The sequence below is a fragment of the Aricia agestis genome, chromosome 7 (genome assembly GCF_905147365.1).
Source record: "Aricia agestis chromosome 7, ilAriAges1.1, whole genome shotgun sequence".
NCBI classification, from domain to species: Eukaryota; Metazoa; Arthropoda; class Insecta; order Lepidoptera; family Lycaenidae; genus Aricia; species Aricia agestis.
This window is the reverse complement of record NC_056412.1, coordinates 1,979,562-1,997,201: the sequence shown is the minus strand read 5'-3', so window position 1 is coordinate 1,997,201 and position 17,640 is coordinate 1,979,562. Positions and strand designations below refer to the sequence as shown.

The window sequence follows — 17,640 nt, the reverse complement described above, 5'->3', positions numbered from 1 at the left end:
ACAGGTAACAGAAAAATTCCGAAAAGCTTAAAATTTTAAGTAGTTACTTTGTAAACCTTGCAGGTTTGTACGGAACCCTCGGTGCGCGAGTCCGACTCGCACTTGGCCGGTTTTTTTCTAGAGCCCCCCATCTTAATTTTATACGTGGGAGAGCCATGCTTTGGCACGAATGGGCCAGCTCGATCGAAGAAATACCACGTTCTCACAGAAAACAGCGCTTGCGCTGTGTTTCGCCGAGTAAGTCAGTTTACGGGAGGCCCAATCCCCTACCCTGTTCCCTTCACTTCCCTACCTTCCCTTTTCCCTTCCCTTCCCTACCCTCCCCTATTACCCTATTCCCTCTTAAAAGGCCGGCAACGCACTTGCAGCTCTTCTGATGCTGCGAGTGTCCATGGGCGACGGATGTTGCTTTCCATCATTTGACCCGTTTGCTCGTTTGCCCCCTTATTTCATTAAAAAAAACTTACCATCTGTCGCAAATTTAAAACAGCTACGCCACGATTATATTTAAACGTAAGATATTACAAAAAAAATAATATAATTTAATCTGTTTCATCTTTAAATAATAATTAAGCATTCGGAATAAGCCATTTTAGTGAAATAAATCTGAAATTTTATGGTAGGGGTTGACCGCGGCTCCAAACCGGTTCGCTTGCCAGTTTAGATTATTTAAAACATACACAAAACATCGATTAATAATTATTTATTAATGTTTTGTGTATGTTTATTTTATTATAATTTCAACAAATATTAAGTATCTTTTGGAAATTAAAATTTATATAATCTTAATCTCCGTAAGTACTTTAACTTCGATTGTAGTACTTTTTATTTTATAGTTTTTAGTAATGATGATTTTAATCCATTGCTCGTCCTGCCAAAATACGTGCACACGTGATAAAAATGATTACAATTTTATTTTTTGCTAGTTGTTGCCCGCGACTTCGTCCGCGTGGACTTCAGTTTATAGCGCGCGATGTCAACAAAATTGGTGTCAAAAGCTTTTATAAAAAAAACCCTGGTACCCCTTAAATCAAAACAGCTGTGCAGTGTGCACGTAATATTTCATTTTTTTAAATTAAACTTTATATATTATGCCAATTTTTAAAGCTTATTTAGCCCCCCATTATTACACAACTTTACCCATAAACTATTTATCATTGATAGGTTTAAGGTTACGTCACTGTATATAATATACTGACTTATTAAATAACGTAAAAAAGAAATAACAATCGAAAAAAATCAAAAACCTGCATGTATGATGATACCACCTCTTATAGAAAGATGTTGGGCAAGCGTTAACGCGATGTAAGAGACGCACGGCGCCATCTAGTATGAATTTTTGGAACTAACTTAATTTGAACAAATTTTCGTATTTTTACCTCCTTACATTTCGTATTTTTTCCAGTAAAAAAGTAGGCTATGTCCTTTCTCAGGCTTTAGACTATCTGTATACAAAATTTCATTACAATCGGTTCGGTAGTTTTGGCGTGAAAGCGAGACAGACAGACAGACAAAGACACTTTCGCATTTATAATATTGTATATTAGTATATCAGTATTAGTATTAGTATAGATTTTACATTAGTACCTACTTACCTAAGTGATTACTGTGAAGTGTGATTAGCTTGTATTTTTTAAGACTATAACCTTTTTTAATCTACCTAATAGCCCTTGTTAATATTATATCCACGCCCCATCTGCGCCATCTCAATGCCCCCTAATTTTCTCTGAGTCTTCTACTGCCCCCCCGAAAGTCTCAAACGCCCACAAGGGGGCGTTATCGCCCACGTTGAGAACCTATGGTCTATCTGTTACCTCTGGCTCTTGACTCCCAAACCGCTAAACCGATTTTGCTGAAATTTTATATGGAGATACTTTGCGTCCCGGGTAAGCATACTTTTTATCCCGAAAAATGTACAATTCCTGCGCGATGAAGCTGCGTGCGTCATCTAGTAGTTAGTACCTTATGGAACGCATTCCATCTAAGTAGGTACTTATTTTGTTTTCGACAATAATATTATTATGTTTTGATTAGTTTTTATTATTCGTAGTTTGATTCACAATACAATTATGTCCTACTTACGCTTTAGCCTTATTTTGATCATTAGCATTAAAATTAGATAGTAATTACAATCGTCATAACTCATAAGTCTATTAATGACTAACTAACGTTTGTTTATTTCTCGATTTGTGTTCTAAAAATTCATCTGTGCACTGTGACTACTTAATTATTTTTTACTTGGTTAATTGCTGGTTAATTAATTATTTTGGCACTAGCTTTTTTAATGATGACTTGCTTAAGGCTAGTTTGCTTAGGTTACCCTTCTCATTTCTCAACCCTAATTCGTAGGTACAACGAAGCCAAACAGAAGAGTAATGATTTTGGCAGTCTATTTATCATTGCTATAAAATAACAAAACTAAAACATGACTTTGACAGTCTCTTTATCATTACCACAGAATATATATTAGTAGTACCAATCATTGCTAAAACTACACCTCAATAATCCTTATTTTGTTTTATCATTAAACCGTTTTGTGTTCCGCTATGGTGCGGTATTTATATCTAATCATCGTAAAATTAAGCAATCAAATCATCTTATATTTGTATTTTGTATTATAAACAATAATTATTAGTGGTTGGACAAGTATAAAAAACTTTTGTTTATCCTTTTTTCTAAAAAACGTCCGACGAGAGCTCCTTGTAGCAAAAATTCTTGTTACTGATACAAGGAAAATCTCAAGAAGGTCGACACGCTTGACGCTATCACGCTAAGGATCAGCTCAAACGGAGACGCGACGCAGCGCAGCATTTAAATAACGGCGACCAACGCACTGCACGGTGCACTAGAGTACTAATTAGATGAATCCGTTCAAAATTATTTTGCCTCTGATTTGCTAAGAAAATTATTCTTATGACTTTGTAATAATCATCATTCATCAGTATCAGTAACTTTAGTTACTTTACTTACGTTTTAACTTTAACTTATGTTTACGTTCACTTACGTCATAGTAAAAGGAGGGAAAGTAGGATAACTCCGGCCCAATCCGCGATATAATTACCTACTGTCTTAGGGTTGTCAATTTTAGGCGGCGCGGAGGCGCGGCGGGTTGGTGTGGGAGCGGCCGTCCGCGCTTTGTTCGCGCAACCGCATGAACAGCGGCAACGTCGCGGTCTTCCGAGTCCCGACTTTTAATAAAAAGTAAATCTTTATTGAGCATATTTTATGCATATTTCGGCCATTTTTCCTGCATATTTGCATGCAATTTCGGCACTTTGATCGTGCATATAATCCGATGTCTAAATAAAATTACGCCTGTCTCTTATACTACAAACAAATCTGTTTTGATTCGAACTTTGCTTTATGTGTATTGTGATTTACAATTAGTCAATTACTTATTTTTAATTACGATTTAAAATAAGTAATTGACTGTAAGTAGTTAGTTAATATACGGTCTACAACACAGAGAAATCAGCAAATTACTATTACGTAAACAATGCAATAGCGGCAAATTAGTTGACGGATCAAAAGTACATAAAACATAGTATATATGTTCTAGTGGGAAAGTAGATCTACCTATAACCTACCTACCTACTTCCTTTGTGTGATAGAAAACTAATACAATAAAAAACTGAGTAGTACTGACCTTTCCTGTTCAACTACCTGTTGAACAGGAAAGGTCAGTACTTTAAACAGAGACAATTCTGGAATTGTTGCTATTAAAACACCCAAACACACAGCAATATCTATTAGGTACTCCTGCGATTATGATCGGACATTTTTGATTTGTTTAGCCGTGGCGCGGCGCGGCGCGAGCGTGCAGCGTAAAGTGTTAGCCCCGACTGGTTATGCCGAAATATTGTCCGAGATTTTGTTGTGTGCCGTGTGGCGACGCATTGTACTATGGCGCACACATACAAGCCGCGCGCGGTGCCTTTGTATGAAGATAACTTACTTCCCCTCCTTTTTTTACCATGCTTACGTCTTGTATTATCGCTCACTATTCAATTAGACAGATAATAATTATTATTATTATCCGTAAGTTACGGACACACACAGTGATATTCAATTAGTTAGACAAATAATATGCCCCATGGTTTAATGTCTACTTAAAATATAGTCTAATGTGTAAATTAATCTTCGTTTATTACAGTTACGTAAAATTAATATTCGTTTCTGAGTGCGGTCTGGCGCGCCGCGCGCGTACTGAAGAAAGTTCATAATATATTCTTCATTGCGTCGCGTTTTCTCTCGTCTCAGTGTGACCTGACGCTACAAAGTTCAATGTTAGCTTCGGAACGAGTTAGGTACTGTACGTCATTAGTTTTAAAATATTACCTGTGCTAAACCAAAACTTGTTATAAAATATCTCCTGAGTACCTTGGTGGTTAATTTAATACTTTTATTCGCACCCCTATCCTTAATTAGCAGCAGCAACTTTGTCAGTCAGATGACGTGAAAAGTGGAAAAGTTTATTAACATGAAAACAAAATAGTAAATACCTACCCTGCTCCCAAATAATGCCAAATCTGTTATTTATACCAGGGTCAATTAAAATGTTTACATAGTATAAGATGAGTCAACAAATAATCCCAGAATAATTAGTATAACGAGAATAACATAAATTACTCGCACTTAAACAGGTTTCGTGGCAATGATACAAGAGTCATTAGCAGAGCTCAGTCGGTCGGACGCTGCGACTTAACATACGCGAACTACGGTGCGAGAATAAACAATGAGAGCTAAGTTTTTGCTGTTCATTTTCCTCGTTCTCGCTTTCCGCTGTGATGGACATTTGCTGGACGCTCTAGCGAAGACGCACGATAGTCTCCACACCACTGTGCAGGATGTGGCCGGAAGTATCCTCGGGGGCTTCGGCATTTTCAACAAGCCACCACCGAAGAAGGAAACGGTAGTAGTGATTTACGATAACTCCAGGCCTCCGCCCCCCGGGCCGAGGCCCCCACCCAACGGGTCCCGCCCGCCCCCGCACCACCACCGCCCCGGGCCCCCCGCACCGTCAAGACCGCCGCACGGTAATTACAACAACGGCTACAATACCGACCAGTACGACAGACCGAATCAAGACTACAACCCGAACAATAACTATCAGAATAACGATTACTACGACCGACCAAATCAAGGCAATAGACCAAATTACAACAGCAACGGTAGGCCCAACCAGGGAAATCATTATGGAAACAATGATTACTACGACGGACACAATCAAGGTAACAACGATTACAATAATCAAAACAACAACGGACGACCTAACCAAAACGGTAGACCGAACGACTACAACGGCCAAAACCAAGGAAACGGTCAGTGGGATCTAAACAACGGTAGCAACCAGGGAAACAACGACAATTACAATAATGAAAACAACAACGGACGACCTAACCATAACGGTAGACCGAACAACAACGATGGTCAAAACCAAGGAAACAACAACGGACGACCTGGCCAAAACGGTAGACCGAACAACAACGATGGTCAAAATCAAGGAAACGGGCAGTGGGATCTAAACAACGGTAGCAATCAGGGAAACAAAGACAATCACAATAACCAAAACAACAACGAAAGGCCCAATCAAAATCAAGGACAGTGGGAGAACAACGGAAACAACAACCAAAACAATCAGAACCAGCCCGACAATAATTATAACCAAAACATGCAGAAACCGATTGAGCCTCAAACGACTGCAGCACCGATATTCACGACCAAGGAACCGAAACCCACTGAGGATGCTGGAACGAAACCGACCAAGAAGCCGGATCCCGTCGATGATTTCCCCTGGTTTGTTCCGCTTAATCCGAACGACATAGATCTTGACAAAACAGTCAACGATTCGCCCAAACGAGAAGCTGACAGTGCCAACACAAAACCCTCGGATGGAGAGGATGAGGCTTTTGATATAGACATAAGAGTAAAAGATTAGGAAACTCAACAATGCACTTTTGTGTTGTCCCTTCATCTTGTCATCATGCAATAATGTTTATTTTTAATCAGCGGAGTCGTTTTAATAATAAAGGTAGGTACATAATGCTATATTTTATAGCTCGTATTCATGTATTATATTTTGTTTTTATAGTTAAACAACATCATTGTATGTTACCAGGGCCGGTTTTAGCGCTACCAGTGCCCAGGGTGCTGGTTGTGCTGAAAAAGTTGGCGCCCCTCTTTATTCGGCGTTATTTTATTATTTATATTATTATATAGGCGCGTATTAACCTAACCTAACGTATAAACTAAAATATAAGCTAATGAACAACAATTACTATACATAGACAGAGATAAAATAATAATTAATGGTTTATGAGAGGATGACTAAAGCAAAATTCATAATCTTATAATAATTCATAATATTGTATAATTTGTATACTTCGTAGATAAAGTATTATTTATAGGCTAGTCAAGGGGTTCCCAATCTTTTTCAGCTTGCGGCGCACTTGCACATTACAATATTTTGTCATGGCATCCTACTTTACCTAGCTATTAGAAAAAGATACATAAATAAACACTTTTAGGTTGGGTTGCACCATTAACTAACTATAACTATAACTACAGTGCAAAATGTCAAATCTTTGGTTAAAGTTAAATATGGCGTCCAAGGACGCCATATTTAACCTCCGCTCATACATATATCTGAAAATTTACTATGTTTTACAGTGTTATATTTTTCCTGTCGATTTTTAAGGATAATTCAATTTTTTATACCCTCAATCCCGTTACCTGTAGCTTCAATAAAAAAAATAAACGCAACAGACATCTGCAAATTTCTCCGGTTAAAGTTAAAGCTAAAGGACGCCATTTTCAACTATAACCATAACTTTAACTTTAACCACGCCTCTGGTGTAACCCAACCTTAATGATTATAGTTACGTTATGCAGGTAAATAATATTATACAAATATTTAATCATCTACCTGCTTCACCTAAATAATATTATAATTTTATTTTTTAATATATTTGTGGTTTTGGATAATGATGGAGGATCGAATCACGGCGCGGCCGGCGCCCCTCTTGCCTTTCCACGGCGCATCAGGACGCCGCGGCGCACAGTTTGGGAACCTCTGGGCTAGTCTATCTCGATGGTATACTTGATAAGCTACGAATTGTTATTTTTATTAAACATAAGTACTAGATACTACAAATCTAAAATGTACTTATATATTTGCGAGGGTATGTACTGGCGAAAACACAATATTATCTTAAAATTTTCTCGATAGAAAAAATAAATCGCATCTTTTTACGACTATTTCATTTCCTTAGAGGAATGATTGGACGAGACCAATCATTTATCTAAGTTCATTTCTTTTCAACATGGTGCATTGAATCTAATTCAATATTTTAAATATACATTATAAAATTCGATTACCTACTAATTTTATTCAAGATCAAATGCAGGAAAATGATATTGTTAGGTATATATTTATCCCATTTTTTTAACAGTAATTTTTATTATTTATTTGTTTACTTATAGGTAGAACTTGGGTAGAACATGATGTTACAATGTACCTACATCACAGGATTTTATACAATAAGGCCGACACCCAGCTCTTCAGTCTTCTAACGGCCGTTCCCAATATTTGATCTATCCCTGATTTTGCCCTACTAGAGATAGGAATAGCTCACAATTGACATAAAATATATGTCTCTAATGTCTAATCTGAGCTATTCCTATCTCTAGTAGGGCAAAACCAGAGATAGATCAAATATTGGGAACGGCCGTTAGTTGCGAGTGTCCATGGGCGACGCGACGGTAGTTGCTGTCATCAGGTGACCCGTTATATTATCGTTTGCCGCCCAAGAGCAATGGGCAAGCAAAATCTGTGGGCAAGCAAAGGGGAATTCCGAATTTTGCTGGGAATGTGAAAGTGAAATGGGAAAGCTGTGGTGTTTTTTTGTATTATTTTCCTAAAATTGTGTTAAGTGGGTTTGATTGTGTAATATTGGTAGAATATTAACCATTAGATAATATTCGTTATCGTGCACAAGTGTAGGAAAGTAGGTAATGCAATATCCAGAAACGTACTATTTTGTGTTCCCTCCAAAACTCCATCAAAAGTTTCAGTAAAGCGTTTAGCACTTTACTGAATCGACCGACTTGACTTACTTGTCTCTATTGACTTTATACTTAGACTAGACTTAGACTAGACTTTAGACCTAACCATAACGTTAATATTATACCTAGCGGAATAGAGCAACCAAGGAGCTCATACGAAGAGGAGCTGGCCTAAGCAACTGTGCACTATGATTTTCAACTAGGACCTGACGTCAGGGTTGCCAGATGCAATTTTACGATTTCCCCCAAACTGATTTTTATATTTCCCCAAAATGATACGTTTTCAAAAAAAATATCCCCAATCGCTTTGTTACAGAAAAAAAACTGAATATAAAATTGAAACTACTTTTATTCTATTTAGTAGTTTCGATCACTCGACAGTTAAACAGATACACAATTACATAGAGTCGCTCGCTCGACCAAAGAGACCATTTTTTAAGGGGGTGACAGACGTGCGTGTAAGTACGTGGACTTATAGCTCGACGATCTTTATCGTCTGTGTGTCAGCAAAGAGCCGCGAGCCTGGGGGCATGGTAATCCAGTGTGAGCGATTCTCGTGTGTCACGGGTCACCACTCACCGACGACGCGAGCCGAGTAAGTTCGCAAACTTAAAACCCGCGTGATTTAAGTTCGTACGTCTGTCAGGCCTTTTACGCACTCGACCAAACAAACTAAAACAAACAACAAACCCAGCCAGAGACAGACAGTCACAGACAAGACGGAATCAGTCATAGACTAGCTAGACATTTTTTTAATGGCTCTGAATTCTTGCATATTTGCCAGGATGTTAATCGAATGAAAAGTACGTTCGTTTCATTAATTGTTTGTTGTGTTTTTTAGAAGAGCTAACCCCAAAAAATCCCCAGTGTATTTATTTTCCCCAAACATTTCCCCAAAAATACTGTTTCCCCAAATTTTCGCCTAGAGTCAAAGTTTTCCCCAGAATTGCGAAAAAAACCCCCAATCTGGCAACCCTGCCTGACGTCATCATTGTGGGCGGGGCTTAAATCAGTATACATATACACTTTCAGCGTTTGTCAGGTGCACACGTAACGAGACTCCCAATAAATTGGTGTTTTCTGCGTTTTTAACAACGAAAGGATGAAGTATTGTGTTTTACAATGTCAAAGTTACTCAGACAGGCGTTCTGATAATATAAATAACATCACATTGCATCTGTAAATAATTTTAAATGTAATTTAAATATAAAAGTTCTAGAACATTTCAGATTTCACCGTTAATTATACTACTTGACACTAGATGGCCAAACCTTTGAAAGATAAAACAGACGTAAATGCACTGATGAAATACTCAAACCAGATATGTTACCACCGCGCGCGTTGTGAAGCTTCAAATACGGCCCAATTAGGCCGTCTGTTGTTTAGTCTGCATCGAGCGCAGTCACGAACGTGCCGCGTCTTGTCTTACCTAAATAAATTGAAAATGACGTCGTGCGTGTTTCGAAAATGTACCAATAATTATGACTCGAAAGTAAACAAAACACATGGACACATAACATTGTCATAAATAATTTTAAGTTCTAATTTTATTCAAGATTGTACTTAGTTAATTATTGTAATTGGGGTAACCCGTTGTAATTAACTTTAATAAATAAATAAATAAATGGAATCTCTTACCACATGTCTTGATTGCAATAAATGCCTCGATTATTTACATTTTCAATTATTTTTTCGAACAATCTCGAAAAATCGTTTTTTCGTCATAGCTCAGGTGAAGAAAGAGACAGCGATACGATTCGGCGTTTAAAAATAGAACTGTCTCTTTTATGTAAATGGTTTTTCGTATCTTTTGTTTCACTTATTTGTCAATTTTGTTATGTAATGAATAAGTATGTATAAGTATATGAATAAGTATGAATAAGTATAAGAGAAAATGTAATAGAAGGTTCTACTTTGAACAAAATCATCTTAATTTTCCACGTAGAACAAGCCTATAGGCTTCGCCTCTTATTATTCTGTGAATTAAAAAAACGTAGGGGCCGTCAACCTTTTTTAAAGGTGCATTAATTGCGGCTTACACGGCAGCCGCGTCTTATGGGTTTTTATCGTGTGGCATATGACACGTGAGCCGTGTCATTTAGGAAGCGATTGTATCTCCCTTAAATTACACTTTAGAAGGTTTTACTCCGAACAAAACCGTCTTAATTTTCCACGTAATGCGTTGACATCAAAGTATTACTAATCCACTAACGATTTTTGTTTTAATCTAAGTTGTTTCTTTCAAAATAGTTCAAAGTAGAAGAGTTCAAGTAGCTGTTACCGCAAACTTCCTTATCCATAGGAATAAAACGTTTCCCTGCGGTTAAAAGTGGTCTTGTACCTATGAGCTTTATTACTGGAACTCTCCTCCTTTTTAGAAGTCGGTTAAAAAACTTAACAACGAACTTGTTTAAATTTATCTACGAACGTATAATAATTTACATCGGAAGCCCCGATTATATTTAGTATACTCATTTTTCTAACTTTGAAACCTACATAAGGTTTGCAACATCTGAATAAAAAAATCGCTTACCTGCCATTTTCAGGTTACCACTTAGTAAAACTACTCGAAGTCAACTCAAAACAACGTAGCCTTCCGTTAACATCAATGGTTTGGGCTCAACTAAACAATAAACCTTTTTGAACGTGGCGGGTGACACGGTAGCAGTGTCATCTACTTCTATGGCGTATGACACGGATAACCAGTCACGAGAAAATTGTGTGCCGCCATGACTGAAAGTCTTCAAAAATGTGCGCCGCATTGAATCGGTTAAGTATCGCAATAACAGTTTTGTTTGCTAATGTTGACGCGCGCTGACATTTGGCCAGCTGCAGGTACCTAATTGATTAAATTTTTTTTAAAAAGAGTACTTACCTATTACCTAGTACCCACCCCATTCCCTTTCCTACCCTATTACCTCTTAAAAGGCCGGCAACGGACCTGCAGCTCTTTTGATGTTGCGAGTGTCCATGGGCTACGAAAGTTGCTTTCCACCAGGTGACCCGTTTACTCGTTTGTCTCCTTATTTTAAATTAAAAAATTCGGTCAAAATAATTCTAACCCTAATTTTAATGATTGACCTTATTATAATTAATATACATTTTTTAAAGTTCTGAGTACGTCCCATAATATTTAAGAATTTTGACATCTAGTGTAAGATAGCTGAACTACGTAGTAACATCAACATCGACCTAAGCTAGTAGTTTTGCTTTTACACGATAGGTGAAATATGGAAAAGTGGGCGGAGCTTGACACCCCCTAACCCCGCAAATTGTCACGCATTGTTTCTTAAGGAAATTTGATTACCACACCTCCTCTCTGTATTAGCTCCGTGAGAGCAACAATCTCGAGCTGTCAAACGAAACCAAAATTGGTTTTCATCTATGTGAAAAATGTGTACGTATACACTAAGGCGGGCGCCAGACATGTGATCAAATACGCAAATTTGCCAAGTGTGGCATTGACATTTGCCTATTTGTGCAAAGTTATTGCTGGCATTTTCCTATTTGTGCAAAGTTTGCTCAAACTTTGAAGCCTATGTCTGGCGCCGGCTTTACACAAGCATGATTGAACATGAATTCTATGAGATTAAACTGTCAACGTGCGGCACGTGCCGACTGGGCGTCAAAAAAAGAGTGCTGCTGTCATGTATCCAGTATCACACGTCTCTTTTTACCACGCAGTGTTACTGATAGTGACATCTCTCTTGCTCAGGCCTTTTTTCCGCTAGGTATATTAACTTTATGGACCTGACGGACATGATGATAAATTAGAAAACCGATGATGAAAATTGTAATAAAGAATAATGTTTTCCCGCCATAATATACTCGACATTGGCCATGGTTATTTAGCCGAAGTGCCATAATAAGAAAAAAAAACGTCAAACTGCAAACGTCACGTCAAACCATGTCAAACTCGTCAAACCAGTGTTGTAAAAGTTACCGATTTATCGGTAGATCTCCCGATTTTGGCAAACAAATACCGATAAAACGATTTTAGGGTATAATCTCCCGATTTACTCAATCTTAGGCCCGTATTTTTGGTCAGTACTCAAGATGCATCTCGGTCTCAAGACACTGTTCAGGCTCTGTGATTGGTTGGCTGTCAAAATTTGGACCAATCACAGAGCCGAACCGCGTCTTAAGACCGGGTCGCATCTTAAGTACTGACCAAAAATACGGGCCTTAGAACATTAAACTTAATTTATATTCATTTTGTAGTTTGTAACACCAAATTTAACATTTTTATTATTATTATTTTATTCCCCAAGTTAGGGTTATTCCCCAAGGGACAAGGCATTAGATTGGCCTTTCAATAAACAAGCAAATTTAGGCTGTAATTCATACTCACTAAAGTTGAATATTATTGTAGGGGAATATTAAATTTTTTAAATACGTCGATATGAATGCGACAGGTTTCAAATTTTCAATTTTCATTTTTCAATTTTTCATTTTCTAATCATTCGTCCGATACGCAACTTCCCATATTGTATTAACACAAATCAAATGTCTAGTTCAGACCCAGACAGTGATTTTCCAACCACTAGTAGTGGTACGTTCGAAACAAAAAGAAAAAGATATACTACAAAAATATAAAAAAGAGTGGGAAACACGCCCGGAGTTTGCTGGGTGGTTACAGGCAAGCAGTAATATTAAAGATGCAAACTACGCCTATTGTCTAAGCTGCAAGAAGGAGGCTAATGATTAATAACTTTAACACGTGTTTTAATTTGATTTATTTAGGCAGCAATCTCCCTATTTCTCCCGATTTTTAGTTGGTAGCAATCTCCCTATTTCTCACGATTTTTAGTTGGTAGCAACACCGATTTCATAAATGTCAATTGTCATTTCTGCAACACTGCGTCAAACTTCAAAAATCAAAGATTGTCGCCCAATTTGTGCGGCGTGCACATCTTTTTATTGAATAATAGTTATTTATCGTAGAAACATAAAACATGAGCGTTCCACGTAATTAAATTAGGCACATCATTTATCTAACTACTCCTCCACTGGACTCTACCGGGTTTTGCACTAGAAACAATCAGTGGTACTTGTTACGACTTACGAGTGCGGTTTTGTGCTAAAGAAACTTAGAACGTGCTTAGAACTCTTAACACACACCAGTCACCACGTGTGCAAGAGTTCTATAATTATAAAAAATATTTTTTATAAATCTGATCGAACAACCATCGGTGTGTTTTACATTACTGCACATTCTAAGAAACAAATAACTTTTGGCCGGCGTCCACGTGCTTCAAAAACATGTCAAAAGACGATCTCCGTGATGGACTCTCCGCTGCCGAGGTGTTCGCTAACAGAGAAGGTCTCACCTACAACGACTTCCTTCTGCTGCCGGGCTACATAGACTTCACGGCCGAAGAAGTGGACTTAACTTCGCCCCTAACCAAAAAAATTAATCTCAAAGCTCCCCTCGTCTCTACGCCCATGGACACGGTGACGGAGGCCGACATGGCGATAGCGATGGCGCTGTGCGGCGGCATCGGCATTATCCACCACAACTGCACCCCGGAGTACCAAGCTAACGAAGTGCACAAGGTGAAGAAGTACAAGCACGGCTTCATCCGCGATCCGGTGTGTATGGGTCCCGGTAACACCGTCGCCGACGTTTTGGAGGCGAAAAAGACAAACGGATTCACCGGATACCCGATCACGGAAAACGGCAAGCTGGGGGGCCGCCTGGTCGGCATCGTCACCTCCCGAGACATCGACTTCAGGGAGGGCGATCCGCATCTGCAGCTCAAGGAAGTCATGACGCCCATAGACGAAATGATAACCGCTCAATCTGGGGTCACTCTCCAGGACGCTAACTACATACTAGAGAAGAGTAAGAAAGGTAAGCTGCCAATTATAAATGGTGCAGGGGAGCTCGTCGCGCTAATAGCTCGGACCGATTTAAAAAAGGCTCGAAGCTATCCGAACGCCTCCAAAGATTCCAACAAGCAGCTCCTGGTGGGGGCGGCCATCGGCACCCGGGAAGGAGACAAGGAGCGCCTGAAACTTCTCGTCAGTAATGGGGTTGATGTCATCGTCCTGGATTCATCACAAGGAAACTCTATTTACCAGTTGGACATGATTAAGTATATAAAAAAAACTTATCCTGATATACAAGTTATTGCTGGAAATGTTGTCACAAGGATGCAAGCTAAGAATCTCATTGACGCTGGAGCCGATGCATTGAGAGTGGGGATGGGCAGCGGCTCCATTTGTATCACTCAGGAGGTGATGGCTTGCGGCTGCCCTCAGGCCACAGCCGTGTACCAGGTCGCCTCATATGCTAGACAATTTAATGTCCCGGTAATAGCAGACGGAGGCATCCAGTCCGTTGGACATATTGTGAAGTCAATAGCTTTGGGAGCATCCACAGTTATGATGGGATCTCTGCTAGCGGGTACCTCCGAAGCTCCCGGCGAGTACTTCTTCTCTGATGGAGTGAGACTAAAGAAATACAGAGGAATGGGCAGTTTGGAAGCTATGGAGAACAAGGACGGAAAAGGTTCAGCTATGAGCCGTTACTTCCATAAAGAATCTGACAAGCACAGAGTCGCTCAAGGTGTGAGCGGCAGCATAGTAGACAAGGGCTCGGTACTTAGATTCCTGCCCTATTTACAAGCGGGACTGCAGCACAGCTGCCAAGATATTGGAGCTAAATCTGTAAGTCGATTACAAGAGATGAGTTATTCTGGTGAATTGAGATTCATGAAGAGAACTTATTCTGCACAGTTGGAAGGAAATGTACACGGTTTGTTCTCGTATGAGAAGAGATTATTCTAAGAATAAACCTGCTTTCATTGTGATATGTATATCTGCACTCCATTCATACAGTACCAAGAAATTATAACTTATCTCGACATAATATTTTTTACTCTTTATAGACTTTATGAATTGTGACACACTGTCTGTATTTTAGGTGAAATAATTTGATGTGCTAAAAGTCCTTACAATGTAATAAAAAAACGATTTTATATATTAAAATAATATTTTTGTATTATACACTCACAATGCACTTTGAAAGGAATAAACATGTTTACTACTTATTTTCATACATTTGTACACTTATTCCTTTTTGTGATATTTACTTAAAATATGTATTATTATATAAAAGGGAATATTTTGTTCCTATTATTACAACACTTAAGTGGAAGTGAAATGTTAATTATTGAAGGAATAATAAAATATGTAAGCATTATATTTGATGATTTTTATTAATAAAGTGTGAACAGATAAGGCAACTTATTAATTTATCTTTTCTTTTTGTATAAAGTAACATTTTCCAACCTCATAATAATGATTGACATCATTAAATTTAGATATGAATAATAATAATATCCGCTACGAATAAAATCGGCCAAGTGCGAGTCGGACTTGCGCACGAAGGGTTCGACGCCATAGAGTATAGTGCAAAAACAGTCCAAAAATTGTTTTTTGTATGGGAGCCCCGTTTAAATTTTTATTTTATTTAACTATTATTATTAATTAATAATTATTAAAGAACACATAATAAAGGTATTAATTATTGTGAAAATTTCAAGTACCTACCTGTTGTCATTATTAATCTCCAGCAAAAAAGGCCAAAAAAATCATGTTTGTTGTATGGGAGATTTGTTGTTATAGCGGCAACAGATACACAAAAGTCTGTAAAGATTTCAGAAGTCTAACTATAGTGATTCTTGAGATACAGCCAGGACTGGAAATAGACAGACAGACGCAAAAACATCGAAGTCTTTGTAATAGGATCCCGTTTTTACTTTTTGAGTATGGAACCCTAATAAAAACCTGTAAAAACTAAGGAAATGTAACTCCGTTAACCATTCTTCAACCGTTTTGAATTTAGTTCCTTTTCGCAGACTAAATTAGGACAATAGCTACATATATATACATATAACATAACACTATACGAAATAGTCATTGAAAATAATTTATTGTCACTTCTATAAATACACAAAATTGAGATCCGAATACATGCATATTGCTTAAATTATGCATGTATTCGAGTGTTATTTTGTAGACTTGCGGAACTTTTTGACAGTTACTTCTTCCTTAGTTTTTATTATTCGTAGGTAATCTGCAATAAATCTTATTGGATTAACGTTTAGAATCCCATTAACTCGCAAAGGCTTCAAATAATTTAATTTTAGAATTGCGAGATTTTACCTTGTCTATAATATGACTTACTGCAGTCTGCAGTAGACTGGGAGCAGGGAGGTCATGTTTCTTATAAGCACAACCAGTCTTGCACTTTGCTCGGAATCTTATTATTTGACATTGAAGGCTCCTAACGAAAGGACAGGAGTAAATTAAGTTAATACTTACATCAGCTGTGGTTATGTTTGGTAATGCCTTAATATTATTGTTGAAGGGGGTTAAGTAAAACACATTTCTAATTTCCTAATCATAATTTAATTGAATTATAATATGCAAGCTGCGAATCCATAATATTGATTTGGCAATAAATATTGGGTGCTTAATAACATAATACGAAACTTATCACTGCTAATGTCTAAAGTAAGACTGGTGCGCGTGATCTACGATCTACGATCTCTAGCTCACTAACTCATTGCACTTACTATAGAAAGTCTCGTAAAGTGAGTAACGTACATTCGTAGTATCCTAGCTATATTAAAAGTGAACCCTAAACACTTTAAAATACAAAATACACCGACTCAAAATTACTCTTGCGTCACAAGAGCAACCAGCGCGTTTGTCGACCTATCACAATTGGTTAAACCAACAACGAATGAATTTAAATACAAACGTAAAAAAATAATTTCGTAACTCTTACAATAAACCGGTGCTAATCAACTTCATAACCGACTCTAAATCGTACGCACCAGTCGGAATGCATGAAGTCAAGCGACCAAAGCGTACAAATCTTACTGAGATTAACTCCTTCGGCGCGATTCGGCGTGCCAACAACAACAGCTTGAACAGTCGACAGCAAACACGTGCTTCTGATATCTACGCATTTCTCGTATTTAAGTAGGTACAAAGTTACAATGTAAAAGTAAAGTTGGAGACTTACGGCCGTTCCCAATTTTGATCTATCTCTGGGTTTGCCCTACTAGAGATAGGAATAGCTCACAATTGACATAAAATATATGTCTCTAATGTCTAATGTGAGCTATTCCTATCTCTAGTAGGGCAAAACCAGAGATAGATCAAATATTGGGAACGGCCGTTAGACCCAATGTCACCAATGTCTGTTAGTGTTAACAGCTTGTTAAAATGTCATGGCTTCTCTTCCATTCATTATGAAAAAAAACGATACTAATTCGAGCATTAACTTTATCAGTCGTTGGTGAAATAGGGCCTTTTAAGCGTCTGTTTAGATACAAAAGCCGTGTGTTTACTTAGATGTTAATTGTTACACGCCGAATCGCGCTGTTGAGAACTATAAGGACACTCGCCCCCGAAGGCGCCACCAGCTGTTTAAAAAAATCTGACACTGTCTTTAAGAAGTGAAATGATTTTGGCATTTACATTGTTGCGCCTAAACTACTGATTCGATTTCAGTAAATCTGATGTAAACAGACGAAGAAGAATGAGTAATAACAGCCG

The 17,640-nt window shown here is 38.0% G+C and overlaps 2 protein-coding genes across 2 annotated transcripts; both read left to right on the top strand.

Annotated features, from left to right (window-relative positions):
• The first annotated feature begins 4,654 nt into the window (after positions 1-4,654).
• LOC121728855 (dr1-associated corepressor homolog) lies at positions 4,655-6,077 on the top strand. The gene has a single exon (XM_042117164.1). It carries the CDS (start codon positions 4,736-4,738, stop codon positions 5,936-5,938), a length of 1,203 nt encoding a protein of 400 aa, XP_041973098.1. The 5' UTR covers positions 4,655-4,735; the 3' UTR covers positions 5,939-6,077.
• A 6,853-nt stretch (positions 6,078-12,930) lies between these two features.
• LOC121728597 (inosine-5'-monophosphate dehydrogenase) lies at positions 12,931-15,051 on the top strand. Its single transcript, XM_042116770.1, has one exon. It carries the CDS (start codon positions 13,327-13,329, stop codon positions 14,854-14,856), a length of 1,530 nt encoding a protein of 509 aa, XP_041972704.1. The 5' UTR covers positions 12,931-13,326; the 3' UTR covers positions 14,857-15,051.
• The last annotated feature ends 2,589 nt before the right edge of the window (positions 15,052-17,640 follow it).

Bases quoted from the DNA above. Each gene is read 5' to 3' on its own strand.
- LOC121728855 (XM_042117164.1), top strand. From the start codon at position 4,736: ATGAGAGCTAAGTTTTTGCTGTTCATTTTCCTCGTTCTCGCTTTCCGC.
- LOC121728597 (XM_042116770.1), top strand. From the start codon at position 13,327: ATGTCAAAAGACGATCTCCGTGATGGACTCTCCGCTGCCGAGGTGTTC.